This window comes from Zonotrichia albicollis, chromosome 32 (genome assembly GCF_047830755.1).
Source record: "Zonotrichia albicollis isolate bZonAlb1 chromosome 32, bZonAlb1.hap1, whole genome shotgun sequence".
Taxonomy (NCBI): domain Eukaryota; kingdom Metazoa; phylum Chordata; class Aves; order Passeriformes; family Passerellidae; genus Zonotrichia; species Zonotrichia albicollis.
Window position 1 is genome coordinate 832,865 of NC_133850.1, and position 15,805 is coordinate 848,669.

The window sequence follows — 15,805 nt, forward strand, 5'->3', positions numbered from 1 at the left end:
GCGGCTACGGAATGCAAGAGGCGCGGCCGGGATTGGGCCGCACTGGTTGTTTTTAATTTTTTTTTAATTTGTTTTTAATTTGTTTCTAATTCATGGCCAATCACGGGGAGCAGGCTCGGATTCTCTCAGGGTCAGCAGCTTTTGATATCATTCCTTTCAGGATTTTTTCCTTTTGAGCCTTCTAAAGAAATCTTTCCTTCTACTTTTAGTATGGTTTTAATGTATAATTTACTTTTAAAATTATATATATCTTTAAATATACAATTTTACCTATTAGCTATATTAATACATACAGTTTTATTAAATTATTTTCTTTAAATATAATATATATCTTAAAAATATAATTTTAATTAATATATTAATATATTAATATATATAGTTTTAATATATAATTCTCCTTAAATACAAAACAATATAAAAAGATAATAAACACATTTTAATTAATATATTAATATATATAATTTAATTATATGATTTTCTTTTAATATAATATCTATCAAAAAATAAAGAATATATTTTAAAGTAAGACATATTGTTTTTATATATAATTTTCTCTTATTATAATATATATAAAATAATAAATATAATTTTATTTAATATCTATATTAATATCTATGGTTTTAATAAATAATTGTCTTTTAATATATAATAAAATAACAACTATAATTCTAAGTAATATATATACTATTAATATTTTTTATTTTAATTTAATATCTATCATAAAAATATATTTTAGATAATATACATTATAATATAGAGAGTTTTAGTATATAACTTTCTTTTTATATAATATCTATCTTAAAATAATAAATTTTAATGTAATATACATCATAAAATAATAAATCAGCCCCATAAAATAATAAATAATAGCTAATACAAAATAATAAATCAATGCTTCCAGTTCCCTCTCAGCGCTCCCAGTGCCCTCCCAGCGCTCCCAGTTCATTCCCAGCGCTCCCAGTTCCCTCCCAGCGCTCCCAATTCATTCCCAGCGCTCCCAGTGCCCTCCCAGCGCTCCCAGTTCATTACCAGCGCTCCCAGTTCATTCCCAGCGCTCCCAGTAAGACCGAGCTCCCCCATCCGCGCTCACCTGCGCGCTCCGGGGCTGATGCGGCCGCTCTTCCTCCCGCTCCTCCTCTTCCTCTGTCCCTCCTCTTCCTCCTCCTGGTCCCCCGTGTCCCTCCTCCTCCTCCTCCTCCTCTCGCCCTCGCTCCTCCTTTCCTTCCTCCTCTGTCCCTCCTCTTCCTCTCGCTCCTCCTTCTCTCCCTCCTCTCTGCCCTGGGAGCGATACTGGGAGGGAACTGGGAGGGACCTGGGAGCGCTGGGGGCGATACTGGGAGCGATGGGAAGGAACTGGGAGCGCTGGGAGCGAACTGGGAGCGCTTTCCCGGCCGGTGCCGCTCTTACTGGGAGCGCTGGGAGCGAACTGGGAGCGTTGGGAGGGAACTGGGAGCGCTGGGAATGAACGGTGACCGCTGGGAGCGATACTGAGAGCGCTGGGAGCGATACTGGGAGCGTTGGGAATGAACGGTGAGCGCTGGGAATGAACGGTGAGCGCTGGGAGGGAACTGGGAGCGCTGGGAATGAACTGGGAGAGTTTGGAATGAACGATGAGCGCTGGGAGCGATACTGGGAGCGCTGGGAGGGAACTGGGAGCGCTGGGAATGAACTGGGAGCGCTAGGAGGGAACTGGGAGCTCTGGGACCGAAACTGGGAGCGCTGGGAGCGATACTGGGAGCGCTGGGAGGGAACTGGAAGCGCTAGGGGCGATACTGGGAGCGATGGGGGCGATACTGGGAGCACTGGGAGCGATACTGGGAGCGCTGGGAGCGATACTGGGAGCGCTGGGAGGGAACTGGGAGCTCTGGAAGCGAACTGGGACCGCTGGGAGGGAACTGGGAGTGCTGGGGGCGATACTGGGAGCGCTGGGAGCGATACTGGGAGCGATGGGAGCGAACTGGGAGCGCTGGGAGGGAACTGGGAGCGAAGAGCGCCGGGCGGGGCCGGCCTGAATGGGCGTGGTTATGCAAATCCGGGAACGATCGCGCGCTGCGATTGGTGGGCGGGAGGAGCGCGGGGTTTGCTCGGTGACGTCATGACCGGGTTTGGGGGGGCGGAGCGTTCAGTGAGAGGGGAGCGAGAATGGGAATGGGGACAGGAATGGGGACAAGGAATGGGGAATGGGGACAGGGAATGGGAAATGGGGACAGGGAATGCAGACACGGAGCGGGAATGGGGACAGGAATGGGGACAGGGAATAGGAAAGGGGGCAGGGAATGGGAAATGGGGACAGGGAATGCAGACAGGGAGTGGGAATGGGGACAGGGAATGGGAATGGAACCGGGAATGCAGACAGGGAGCGGGGATGGGGACAGGGAATGGGAAAGGGGACCGGGAATGGAAACCGGGAATGGGGACCGAGAATTGGGAGAGGGATTGGGAATGGGAACCATGGGGTGCCCAAAGTCCTGAGGAAACCCCAAATCCATCCCAGGAACCCTCAACTCCCTCTGGCCCAGCATCCCCCTCATCCCCTGGAAGATGCCCCCATGTCCCAAACCTTGTCTTCGTTTAATATCTTTTATTTCTAAACTCAGATTTTAAAAGCACAAAGAGAAATGAAGAGAAAATCCAGGCCACGGGGAGCCTGAAGGATGTGGAGCCCCCAGCCAGGTGTGCTCCAAACAGGGATCACCTGTGCTCTGCCCACCTGGGATCACCCAGAGCTCTGAGACCACTGGAGCTGGACCAGATCACAAAGTTCTTCCCACCCAGGGTGGACTCTAATGCTGGGTGCGTTGGTGCTTGGCCAAGGCGAAGTTCCTGGAGAAGCTCTTCTCGCAGTGGGGACACTTGTAGGGCTTCTCCCCGGTGTGGGTGAGCTGGTGCTTGCGGAGTTCGCTGCTGCTCACAAAACTCTTCTGGCACTGATCACACTCGTAGGGCTTCTCCCCAGTGTGGCTCCTCAGGTGGACAGTCAGGCCGGAGCTGTGTCTGAAGCGCTTCCCACACTGATCACACTCGTAGGGTCTCTCCCCGGTGTGCATTCTCAGGTGGACAGTCAGGTGGGAGCTGGCTGTGAACCCCTTCCCACACTGGGGACACTTGTGGGGTCTCTCCCCGGTGTGGATCCTCCTGTGTGTGACCAGAGCTGACTTGTACTTGAATCCCACCCAACAATCGGGACAGCGGAAGGGTTTCTCATCCGTGTGGATGCGCTGGTGCACGAGGAGTTCAGACGAGGTGTAAAAGCCCTTCTGGCACTGATCACACTCATAGGGCCTCTCCCCGGTGTGGATGCGCTGGTGGGTGATGAAGGCAGAGTTACTCCAGAAGCCCTTCTTGCAATCGGGACAGCGGAACGGTTTCTCACCCGTGCACGAGCGCTGGTGCTTGAGGAGTTCAGACGAGGTGTAAAAGCCCTTCTGGCACTGATCACACTCCTAGGGCCTCTCCCTGGTGTGACTGCGCTGGTGACGGCGGAGATCAGAGCTGCTCAGGAACCTCTTCTGGCACTGCTCACACTCGTAGGGCTTCTCCCCGGTGTGGCTCCTCAGGTGGACAGTCAGGTTGGAGCTGTCTCTGAAGCCATTCCCACACTGGGGACACTCGTAGGGTCTCTCCCCGGTGTGGATACGCTGGTGGGTGATGAGGTTGCTGTTGTTCTTGAAGCCCTTCCCGCAGTCAGGGCAGTAGAAAGGCCTCAGCTCGGTGTGAATGAGCTGGTGACGGAGGAGATGGGAGGACCTGTAAAACCTTTTCTCGCACTGACCACACTCATAGGTCCTCTCCCCGGTGTGGATGCGCCGGTGTTCGTTGAGGTTAGAGACGCTTTTGAAGCGCTTCCCGCAGTCGGGGCACTGGAAGGGCCTCTCGTCCGTGTGTGAGCGCTGGTGCACCAGGAGATCAGAGCTGCCCATAAAGCTCTTCTGGCACTGGTCACACTCGTAGGGTCGTTCCCCCGTGTGGCTCCTCAGGTGGACTGAAAAGTTGGAGCTGTCTCTAAAGCTCTTCCCACACTCCCCACACTCATAGGGCTTCTCCCCGGTGTGGATTCGCTGGTGGATGACGAGGCTGCACTTTTGCCTGAATGCCTTTCCGCAATCGGGACAGCGGAAGGGCCTCTCCTTGGTGTGAATGCTCTGGTGACGGACCAGATGGGAGTTGGTGTAAAACCTCTGATGGCATTCAGCACACTCAAAGGGCTTCTCCCCAGTGTGTCTCCTCAGGTGGGCAGTCAGTTTGGATCTCCACCTGAAGCTCTTCCCACACTCGGAGCACTTGTGGGGCTTCTCCTCCCCACCCTGGAGCTGCTCACGGGGCCCCAGCTCGGATCTCTGAGCCCCTCCATGGCCCAGGCTGGCTCTTTCCCCCTCGGATCCCCGCGCTCTGCCTTTGCAGCCCCTCCTGCTCAGGGATCTCCGCGGCTTCTCCTCCCCGTTGGCTTCTCCCTGCCGAGCCGTGGAGCCGCTCCAAACGGCCTCTGCCACCGGCTCCTCGCTGCTCTCCATGCTCAGCTCCTGCTCGGGGGGAGCAAGGACAAGGACACGATGAGATCTGCCCCCACGGGACAAAGGACACGATGGGATTTGCCCCCACGGGGACAAGGACACGATGGGATTTGCCCCCGTGGGGACAAGGACACGATGGGATTTGCCCCCATAGGGACAAGGACACGATGGGATTTGCCCCCACGGGGACAAGGACACGATGGGATTTGCCTCCCCCTCCCCCCATAAAAAACCCTCCCGGAGCCCCCCGCGATGGGGTCGGGCCGAGCTCCCCCTCTCCGCTCACCTGCGGGCTCCGGGCGGCGATGCCGGCGGGGCCGGGGCAGCTGCGGCCGGAGCGCGGGAACCGCGTGGTGTTGGGACGCCTCTTCCTCCCGGTGTTTCTGTTTCGTTGTCCCTCCTCTTCCTTTGTCCCTCCTCTTCCTTTGTCCCTCCTCCTCCTGCTTCTCTTCCCCCGCTCCGACTCCGCTCCGAGTCCGGCCCGGGCAGCGCCGGCACCCAAAAGCAGGCGGGGATCGAGGGCGTGGTTATGCAAATACCAGAGCGATCGCGCGCTGGGATTGGTGGGAGGGAGGAGCGCAGGGTTTGCTGGGTGACGTCATGGCTGGGACCGGGAGCGGGAATCGGGACCAGGAATGGGGACAGGGACCAGGAAAGAAAAGGGACCCTGTTGTGTTCTCAGGGCTCCCAGGATGGGGGAAGAGATTAAAGTTTTGACTCCGTGTTTTTATTTTCAGAAAGCTCATTTATTATTTTATTATTGATATACTATATTAGAAGAAAATACTATGTTAAAACACTAATAAAGAATAGAGAATAGGATTTCATATTAAGGCTTGAAAGGAATGATAAAAGAATCTTGTGAGTGACCAGAGAGTCTGAGACAGCTGAGCTTTGACAGGCCATTAATTACAAACAACCACAGGAGACCAATCAAAGATGAAATGGCAGCATTCCACAGCACCAGATAATTAGTGTTTAAATTTCATTCTTGAGGTCTCTCAGCTTCTAAAGAGAAAAAGATCCTAAGGAAAAAATATTTTAATAAAATATATCTATGACAGGAGCGTGAATACTGGACTGGGAATACAGGAGAGGGGCCGGGATTGGGATCAGGAATCAGAAAATGGGAACGGGACAGGGAATAGAGAAATGGGAATTGGGGACTGGAATAGGAAAAGGGGAACAGGACAGGGAATACGGGAATGGCATCCAGATAGAGAATATGGGACAGGGACAAGTATTAAACCAGGAATGGGATCTGGACTCGGATGAGAGCAGGATCCTGAGACAGAATATCCATCCTGAACTAGGTAAAGTGTCTAGGAGAGGTGAAGGGTCTGTGGAGGGAAAGCTGAAGGAGAGGCCGCGTTCCAGAGACAGCAAGGAGACAGAGAAAGAAAAACAGAAAAACCACGAGGTCAATCTGCCCCCGACTTAGGAATTCCTTTGATAAAGAAGAATTAGTGCTAAATGTCATGTGGAATGAATATGTATGAACTTAATTTGAAACTTTATGCATATGCATTTGGAAGGGGGGATAAAAAGGGGACTCGGAGACTCCAGGGGCACGCATGCCCTTTTGGGGAGTCTTGCGTCCGGCGCGCATCGTAATAAAGCATACCGGGCTTTACAACTTTTACAAGTTGTGAGGTTTCTTCTTTTCTCCGCAAAACAACAGGGGACAGCAGGAACCAGGACGGGAGGACGTGGGGACACTGCCAGGGCAGGGGGTCCTTGATCTGCTGCCCCAGATGGAGCTGCTGGGCCTGGGGTGCCCAAAGCCCTGAGGAGCCCCCAAATCTGTCCCCGGCACCCTCAACTCCATGGACCCAGCATCCCCCTCATGCCCATCCTTGTTTCAGTTCAACGTCTTTAATACTGCCCCCCTGGGCTCACTGGGGACCATCCAGGGCAGATCCTCCCGTGGTGGAGAAGACATCCATGGATATCTAGTGTTGCTGAAGGCCACCACAGGTTGTAAAAAATGACAGAAGAAATAACAGATAAAAACTTTTGATATCAGAACGTTGACAGATGTGCTCTCCATAATTGATTTCTGATCTTCGACTGCAGATAAATTCAGGTGACCACGGGGAGCCAGGAGGATGTGGAGCCCCCAGCCAGGTGTCTTCGCAACAGGGATCAAGAGGGTTCCTCCCACCTGGGCTCACTGGGAACCATCCTGAGCAGATCCTCCCGTGTGAGATGGAGCTGGAGCAGCGCACGGAGCTCTTCCCACCCAGGGCTGCCCTCAGTGCTGGCTCTTCTGGTGTTTGGTCATGGTGCTGCTTGTGGTGAAGCCCTTCCCACACTGGGGACACTGGTAGGGTCTCTCCCCGGTGTGGATGCGCCGGTGGACGATGAGGTGGGACTTGTGCTTGAATCCCACCCCACATTCGGGACAGCGGAAGGGCCTCTCGTCCGTGTGGATGCGCTGGTGCTTGAGGAGTTCAGACGAGGTGTAAAAGCCCTTCTGGCACTGATCACACTTGTAGGGCCTCTCCCCGGTGTGGCTCCTCAGGTGCACAGTCAGGCTGGAGCTCTGGATGAAACTCTTCCCACACTGGGGACACTTGAAGGGCCTCTCCCCAGTGTGGCTCCTCAGGTGGGCAGTCAGGTGGGAGCTGTCTGTGAAGCTCTTCCCACACTGGGGACACTCGTGGGGTCTCTCCCCGGTGTGGCTGCGCCGGTGCCTGTTGAGGGCAGAGTTGCGCCTGAAGCCCTTCCCGCACTCACGACACTGGAACGGCCTCTCCTCGCTGTGAATGAGCTTGTGACTGAGGAGATCGGAGCTGCTCCGAAATCGTTTCCTGCACTGATCACACTCGTACGGCCTCTCCCCATTGTGGATCATCCGGTGCCTGTTGAGGTGGGAGACGCTTTTGAAGCCCTTCCCACAGTCGGGGCACTGGAAGGGCCTCTCGTCCGTGTGTGAGCGCTGGTGCCCCACGAGATCAGAGCTGCTCATAAACCTCTTCTTGCACTGGTCACACACGTAGGGTCGTTCCCCAGTGTGGCTCCTCTGGTGGTAAGTCAGTTTGGACTTGCACATGAAACTCTTCCCGCACTCCCCACACTCATAGGGCCTCTCCCCGGTGTGGCTCCTCAGGTGGGCAGTCAGGTAGGACCTTGCTCTGAAGCCCTTCCCACACTGGGGACACTCGTGGGGTCCCTCCCCAGTGTGGATGCGCCGGTGGGTGATCAGGGCGGACTTTTGCCTGAAGCCCTTCCCGCAGTCACGGCACTGGAACGGCTTCTCCTCGGTGTGGATGAGCTGGTGACGGAGGAGACTGGAGCTGCTCACGAACCTCTTATTGCACTGGTCACACTCATATGTTCCTTCCCCTGTATGGCTCCTCAGGTGGACTGAAAAGGTGGAGCTATTTCTAAAGCTCTTCCCACACTCACCACACTTATAGGGCTTCTCCCCGGTGTGGATTCGCTGGTGGACGACGAGGCTGGACCTTTCCCTGAATGCCTTTCCACAATCAGGACAGCAAAATGGCCGCTCGTTGGTGTGAATGCGCTGGTGACGGACCAGATGGGCGCTGCTGTAAAACCTCTGATGGCATTCATCACACTCAAAGGGCTTCCCCCCTGTGTGGCTCCTTAGGTGGACAGTCAGTGTGGATCTCCACCTGAAGCTCTTCCCACACTCGGAGCACTTGTGGGGCTTCTCCTCCCCACCCTGGAGCTGCTCACGGGGCCCCAGCTCGGATCTCTGAGCCCCTCCATGGCCCAGGCTGGCTCTTTCCCCCTCGGATCCCCGCGCTCTGCCTTTGCAGCCCCTCCTGCTCAGGGATCTCCGCGGCTTCTCCTCCCCGTTGGCTTCTCCCTGCCGAGCCGTGGAGCCGCTCCAAACGGCCTCTGCCTCCGGCTCCTCGCTGCTCTCCATGCTCAGCTCCTGCTCGGGGGGAGCAAGGACAAGGACACGATGGGATTTGCCCCCTTGGGGACAAGGACACGATGGGATTTGCCCCCACGGGGTCAAGGACACGATGGGATTTGCCCCCATGGGGACAAGGACACGATGGGATTTGCCTCCCCCTCCCCCCACAAAAACCCTCCCGGAGCCCCCCGCGATGGGGTCGGGCCGAGCTCCCCCTCTCCGCTCACCTGCGGGCTCCGGGCGGCGATGCCGGCGGGGCCGCGGCAGCTGCGGCCCGAGCGGGGGAACCGCGTGGGGTTTGGGCGCCTCTTCCTCCCGGTGGTTCGGTTCCTTTGTCCCTCCTCTTCCTTTGTCCGGCCTCTTCCTTTGTCCCTCCTCTTCCTCCTCCTCCTTCTCCCCCTCCTCTCCCTCCCGCTTCTCCTCCGCTCCGAGTCCGGCCCGGGCAGCGCCGGCCCCCAAAAGCAGGCGGGGAGCGAGGGCGTGGTTATGCAAATTCAGGAGCGGTCACGCGCTGGGATTGGCGAGAGGGAGGAGCGCGGGGTTTACTCGGTGACGTCATGGCGGGTGGGGAATCGGGAATGGGAACGGGAATGGGGACAGAGATCACGAACGGAAAAGGGACCCTGTGGGGTTCTCAGGGGTCCCAAGATGACTCAAGAGATGATAATTTTGACTCCATGATTTTTTTTTTCAGAAAGCTAATTTATTACTTTATTATTGATATATTACAAGAAACTGCTATATGAAAATTATACTAGATTAATAGAAAGCAAGGATTTCATCAGAAAGCTAGAAAATAATAGAAAATTATTATGATAAAATGTTGTGAGTGAACAGAGAGGCTGAGAGAGCCAAATTTAATTGGTCATTATTAAAAACAACCACATTGAACCAATCAAGGCGAAATTGCTGCATTCCACAACAGCAGATTATTAGAGTTTAATTTTCATTCTTGAGGTCTCTCAGCTCCTCAGGAGGAAAAGATCCCAAGGAAAGTATATTTTAATAAAATGTGTCCGTGACAGGAGTGTGAATACTGGCCTGGGAATACAGGAGAGGGGCTGGGATTGGGATCAGGAATCAGAAAATGGGAACGGGACAGGGAACAGAGAAATGGGAACTGGGAACTGGAATCGGGAAATGGGAACAGGACAGGGAATACGGGAATGGCATCCAGATAGAGAATATGGGAGAGAGACAAGTATTGAACCAGGAATGGGATCTGGACTCGGATGAGAGCAGGATCCTGGACAGGGGACAGCAGGAACCAGGACGGGAGGACGTGGGGACACTGCCAGGGCAGGGGGTCCTTGATCTGCTGCCCCAGATGGAGCTGCTGGGCCTGGGGTGCCCAAAGCCCTGAGGAGCCCCCAAATCTGTCCCAGGCACCCTCAACTCCATGGACCCAGCATCCCCCTCATGGAAAAAATTATGGAAAAAATGACAGAAAAACATTTTCTGGGGTCAGAAGTTGACAAATGTGCTCTCCATAATGGATTTCTGATCATGGAGTGTGGATGAGCTCAGGTGACCACGGGGAGCCAGGAGGATGTGGAGCCCCCAGCCAGGTGTCTTCTCAACAGGGATCAAGGGGGCACTGCCCAGCTGGGCTCACTGGGGATGATCCAGCACGGATCCTCCCGTGTGAGATGGAGCTGGAGCTGTGCACGGAGCTCTTCCCACCCAGGGCTGCCCTCAGTGCTGCCTCTGTAGGTGTCCGGTCAAAGTGGAGGTTTTAGAAAAGCCCTTCCCACACTGATCACACTCGTGGGGTCTGTCCCTGCTGTGGATGCGCCGGTGCCTGATGAGGGCAGAGCTGAGCCTGAAGCCCTTCCCGCAGTCACGGCAGCGGAACGGCCTCACCTCGGTGTGGATGCGCTGGTGACTGAGGAGATGGGAGCTGCTCTGAAACCTCTTCTGGCACTGATCTCACTCCTGGGGCCTCTCCCCAGTGTGGCTCCTCAGGTGGGCAGTCAGGTGCGAGCTCGCTCTGAAGCTCTTCCCACACTGGGGACACTGGTAGGGTCTCTCCCCGGTGTGGATGCGCCGGTGGACGGTGAGGTGGGAGTTGTGCTTGAATCCCACCCCACATTCGGGACAGCGGAAAGGTTTCTCATCTGTGTGGATGCGCTGGTGCTTTAGGAGATGAGACGAGGTGTAAAAGCCCTTCTGGCACTGATCACACTTGTAGGGCCTCTCCCCAGTGTGGCTTCTGAGGTGGACAGTCAGCCTGGAGCTCTGGATGAAGCTCTTCCCACACTGGGGACACTCATAGGGCCTCTCCCCGCTGTGGATGCTCCTCAGGTGGACAGACAGGTGCCAGCTCGCTTTGAAGCTCTTCCCACACTGGGGACACTGGTAGGGTCTCTCCCCGGTGTGGATGCGCCGGTGGGCAATGAGGGTCAAGTTGTGCTTGAATCCCACCCCACAATCGGGACAGCGGAAGGGCCTCACGTCCGTGTGGATGCGCTGGTGCTTGAGGAGTTCAGACGAGGTGTAAAAGCCCTTCTGGCACTGATCACACTTGTAGGGCCTCTCCCCGGTGTGGCTCCTCAGGTGCACAGTCAGGCTGGAGCTGTCTATGAAGCTCTTCCCACACTGGGGACACTTGAAGGGCCTCTCCCCAGTGTGGCTTCTGAGGTGGACAGTCAGGCTGTAGCTCGCTCTGAAGCTCTTCCCACACTGGGGACACTCGTGGGGTCTCTCCCCGGTGTGGATACGCCGGTGCCTGTTGAGGTGGGAGACTCTTTTGAAGCCCGTCCCGCAGTCGGGGCACTGGAAGGGCCTCTCGTCCGTGTGTGAGAGCTGGTGAACCACGAGATCAGAGCTGCTCCTAAACCTCTTCTTGCACTGGTCACACTCGTAGGGTCGTTCCCCTGTGTGGCTCCTGTGGTGGACAATGAGGTGGGAGCTCAAGGTGAAGGCCTTCCCACACTCGGAGGACTTGTGGGGCTTCTCCTCCCCACCCTGGAGCTGCTCATGGACCCCCAGCTCTGAGCTCTGACCCTGCTCCAGGCTGGGTTTTTCCCCTGCAGATCCCGTGTGGGTTCTCTGGTGCACAATCAGGCAGGATCTCCTCTTGAAGCTCTTCCCACACTCGGAGCACTTGTGGGGCTTCTCCTCCCCTCCCTGGAGCTGCTCACGGGGCCCCAGCTCGGATCTCTGAGCCCCTCCATGGCCCAGGCTGGCTCTTTCCCCCTCGGATCCCCGCGCTCTGCCTTTGCAGCCCCTCCTGCTCAGGGATCTCCGCGGCTTCTCCTCCCCGTTGGCTTCTCCCTGCCGAGCCGTGGAGCCGCTCCAAACGGCCTCTGCCACCGGCTCCTCGCTGCTCTCCATGCTCAGCTCCTGCTCGGGGGGAGCAAGGACAAGGACACGATGGGATTTGCCCCCACGGGGACAAGGACACGATGGGATTTGCCTCCCCTGCCCCCCACAAAAACCCTCCCGGAGCCCCCCGCGATGGGGTCGGGCCCAGCTCCCCCTCTCCGCTCACCTCCGGGCTCCGGGCGGCGATGCCGGCGGGGCCGGGGCAGCTGCGGCCGGAGCGGGGGAACCGCGTGGTGTTGGAGCGCCTCTTCCTCCCGGTGTTCCTGTTTCGTTGTCCCTCCTCTTCCTTTGTCCCTCCTTTTCCTTTGTCCCTCCTCCTTCTCCCCTTCCTATCCCTCCCGCTCCTCCTCCGCTCCGAGTCCGGCCCGGGCAGCGCCGGCACCCAAAAGCAGGCGGGTAGCGAGGGCGTGGTTATGCAAATCAGGGAGCGATCGCGCGCTCAGATTGGTGGCAGGGAGGAGCGCGGGGTTTGCTCGGTGACGTCATGGCTGGAGGGGACCGCGAATGGGAATGGGTACCAGGAACGGAAAAGGGACCCTGTGGTGGTCTCAGGGGTCCCAAGATGAGAGAGGGATATAAATTTTGACTCCGTGTTTTTATTTTCAGAAAGACGATTCATTATTTTATGATATACATAGTAAAATAAAAGATAATGCTATATTAAAGGTATATGAATGTAATAGAAAACTAAGATTTCATCAGAAAGCTAGAAAATAAAAAACAATGATCATAAAATCTTGTGAGTAACCAAATTTCAAGACAGCTAAACTGTGATTGGTCCTTCATTAGCAACAACCTCACTAGACCAATCAAAGATGAAATTGCTGCATTCCACAGCACCAGATAATTAGTGTTTATAGCTTAATTTTAGAGGTCATTCAGCTTCTCAGGAGAAAAAGATCCTAAGGAAAGGATTTTTTAATAAAATATGTCCGTGACACATTTTATTTAAATGGAGCGTGAATACTGGACTGGGATTGGGAATCAGGAGAGGGGCCGGTATTGTGATCAGGAATCAGAAAATGGGAAGGGGACAGGGAATAGAGAAATGGGAATTGGGGACTGGAATAGGAAAAGGGGAACAGGACAGGGAATAGAGAAATGGGAATTGGGATCAGGAATCAGAAAATGGGAACGGGACAGGGAATAGAGAAATGGGAATTGGGGACTACAATAGGAAAATGGGCACAGGACAGGGAATTCGGGAATTCCAAACAGATAGAGAATATGGGAGAGAGACAAGTATTGAGACAGGAATGGGATCTGGACTTGGATGAGAGCAGGATCCTGGACAGGGGACAGCAGGAACCAGGACGGGAGGACGTGGGGACACTGCCAGGGCAGGGGGTCCTTGATCTGCTGCCCCAGATGGAGCTGCTGGGCCTGGGGTGCCCAAAGCCCTGAGGAGCCCCCAAATCTGTCCCAGGCACCCTCAACTCCATGGACCCAGCATCCCCCTCATGGAAAAAATTACGGAAAAAATGACAGAAAAACTTTTTCTGGGGTCAGAAGTTGACAAATGTGCTCTCCACAATGGATTTCTGATCTTGGACTGCGGATGAGTTCAAGTGACCACGGGGAGCCAGGAGGATGTGGAGCCCCCAGCCAGGTGTCTTCTCAACAGGGATCAAGGGGGCTCTGCCCAGCTGGGCTCACTGGGGATGATCCAGCACGGATCCTCCCGTGTGAGATGGAGCTGGAGCAGCGCACGGAGCTCTTCCCGTCCAGGGCTGCCCTCAGTGCTGCCTCTGTAGGTGTCCGGTCAAAGTGGAGGTTTTAGAAAAGCCCTTCCCACACTGATCACACTCGTGGGGTCTGTCCCTGCTGTGGATGCGCCGGTGCCTGATGAGGGCAGAGCTGAGCCTGAAGCCCTTCCCGCAGTCACGGCAGCGGAACGGCCTCACCTCGGTGTGGATGCGCTGGTGACTGAGGAGATGGGAGCTGCTCTGAAACCTCTTCGGGCACTGATCTCACTCCTGGGGCCTCTCCCCAGTGTGGCTCCTCAGGTGGACAGTCAGGTGGGAGCTCTGGGTGAAGCCCTTCCCACACTGGGGACACTGGTAGGGTCTCTCCCCGGTGTGGATGCACCGGTGGACGGTGAGGTGGGAGTTGTGCTTGAATCCCACCCCACAATCGGGACAGCGGAAAGGTTTCTGATCCGTGTGGATGCGCTGGTGCTTTAGGAGATGAGACGAGGTGTAAAAGCCCTTCTGGCACTGATCACACTTGAAGGGCCTCTCCCCAGTGTGGCTTCTGAGGTGGACAGTCAGCCTGGAGCTCTGGATGAAACTCTTCCCACACTGGGGACACTCATAGGGCCTCTCACCGGTGTGGATGCTCCTCAGGTGGGCAGTCAGGTGGGAGCTCGCTCTGAAGCTCTTCCCACACTGGGGACACTGGTAGGGTCTCTCCCCGGTGTGGATGCGCCTGTGGGCGATGACGGCAGAGTTGTGCTTGAATCCCACCCCACAATCGGGACAGCGGAAGGGCCTCTCGTCCGTGTGGATGCGCTGGTGACTGAGGAGATCAGACGAGGTGTAAAAGCCCTTCTGACACTGATCACACTTGTAGGGCCTCTCCCCGGTGTGGCCTCTGAGATGGATAGTCCGGCTGGAGCTGTCTATGAAGCCCTTCCCACACTGGGGGCACTTGTAGGGTCTCTCCCCGGTGTGGATCCTCCTCTGTGTGACGAGGGTTGACTTCTCTTTGAATCCCACCCCACAATCAGGACAGCGGAAGGGCCTCTCGTCCGTGTGGATGCGCTGGTGCTTGAGGAGATCAGACGAGGTGTAAAAGCCCTTCTGGCACTGATCACACTCGTAGGGCCTCTCCCCGGTGTGGCTTCTGAGGTGGACAGTCAGGGTGGAGCCGTGGGTGAAAGTCTTCCCACACTGGGGACACTCGTGGGGTCTCTCCCCAGTGTGGATGCGCCAGTGGACGATGAGGTGGGAGTTGCGTCGGAAGCTCTGCCCGCAGTCACGGCAGTGGAACGGCCTCTCCTCAGTGTGGATGAGGCGGTGACGGAGGAGGTGGGTGCTGTTGAGGAACCTCTTATTGCACTGATCACACTCGTACGGCCTCTCCTCGGTGTGGATGCGCTGGTGCCTGTTGAGGTGGGAGATTCTTTTGAAACCCTTCCCGCAGTCGAGGCACTGGAAGGGCCTCTCGTCCGTGTGTGAGCCCTGGTGCCCCACGAGTTCAGAGCTGCTCACAAACCGCTTCTGGCATTGGTCACACTGGTAGGGTCGTTCCCCCGTGTGGCTCCTCTGGTGGACAGTCAGAGTACAGCTCGAGGTGAAGCTCTTCCCACACTCGGAGCACTTTTGGGGCTTCTCCTCCCCGTCTGCTTCTCCCTGCCGAGCCGTGGAGCCGCTCCAAACGGCCTCTGCCTCCGGCTCCTCGCTGCTCTCCATGCTCAGCTCCTGCTCGGGGGGAGCAAGGACAAGGACACGATGGGATTTGCCCCCACGGGGGGACAAGGACATGATAGGATTTTCCCTCATGGGGACAAGGACACGATGGGATTTGCCTCCCCCGCCCCCCACAAAAACCCTCCCGGAGCCCCCCGCCATGGGGTCGGGCCGAGCTCCCCCTCTCCGCTCACCTCCGGGCTCCGGGCGGCGATGCCGGCGGGGCCGGGACAGCTGCGGCCGGAGCGGGGGAACCGCGTGGTGTTGGAGCGGTTCTTCCTCCCGGTGTTCCTGTTCCGTTGTTCCTCCTCTTCCTTTGTCCCTCCTCTTCCTTCTTCTTCTCCCCCTCCTCTCCCTCCCGCTCCTCCTCCGCTCCGAGTCCGGCCCGGGCGGCTCCGGCACCCAAAAGCAGGCGGGGAGCGAGGGCGTGGTTATGCAAATCTGAGAGCGATCGCGCGCTGGGATTGGTGGGAGGGAGGAGCGCGGGCTTTGCTCGCTGACGTCATGGCTGGGACCGGGACCGGGAATGGGGACCAGGAATGGGGACAGGGACCAGGAAGGAAAAGGGACCCTGTTGTGTTCTCAGGGCTCCCAGGATGACGGAAGAGATGAAAATTTTGACTCAATTTTTTTATTTTCAGAAAGCTCATTATGTTATTATCGAT

General features: G+C 55.7%; 4 protein-coding genes across 4 annotated transcripts in view; all 4 read right to left on the reverse strand.

Moving 5' to 3' along the window:
• Positions 1–15,805, reverse strand: part of LOC141725969 (uncharacterized) — a 232,670-nt gene that overhangs the window by 36,447 nt on the left and 180,418 nt on the right. The window lies entirely within an intron of this gene.
• LOC141726113 (uncharacterized) lies at positions 1,777–8,416 on the reverse strand. The gene is given in 3 exon segments (XM_074530436.1): positions 1,777–4,295; positions 6,547–6,553; positions 6,773–8,416. Coding segments are annotated over 3 exon segments (3,156 nt in total). The 5' UTR covers positions 8,410–8,416; the 3' UTR covers positions 1,777–2,783.
• Positions 8,612–11,813, reverse strand: LOC141726071 (uncharacterized). The gene has a single exon (XM_074530370.1). The coding sequence runs from the start codon at positions 11,737–11,739 to the stop codon at positions 10,333–10,335; it is 1,407 nt and encodes a 468-aa protein (XP_074386471.1). The 5' UTR covers positions 11,740–11,813; the 3' UTR covers positions 8,612–10,332.
• Positions 12,006–15,464, reverse strand: LOC141726068 (uncharacterized). The gene is made up of 2 exons (XM_074530365.1): positions 15,335–15,464; positions 12,006–15,152 (listed from the first exon to the last, which is right to left on the reverse strand). Exon 2 carries the CDS (start codon positions 15,141–15,143, stop codon positions 13,701–13,703), a length of 1,443 nt encoding a protein of 480 aa, XP_074386466.1. The 5' UTR covers positions 15,144–15,152; positions 15,335–15,464; the 3' UTR covers positions 12,006–13,700.

Coding starts and splice junctions, on each gene's coding strand:
- LOC141726071 (XM_074530370.1), bottom strand. CDS start 11,739: ATGGAGAGCAGCGAGGAGCCGGTGGCAGAGGCCGTTTGGAGCGGCTCC.
- LOC141726068 (XM_074530365.1), bottom strand. CDS start 15,143: ATGGAGAGCAGCGAGGAGCCGGAGGCAGAGGCCGTTTGGAGCGGCTCC.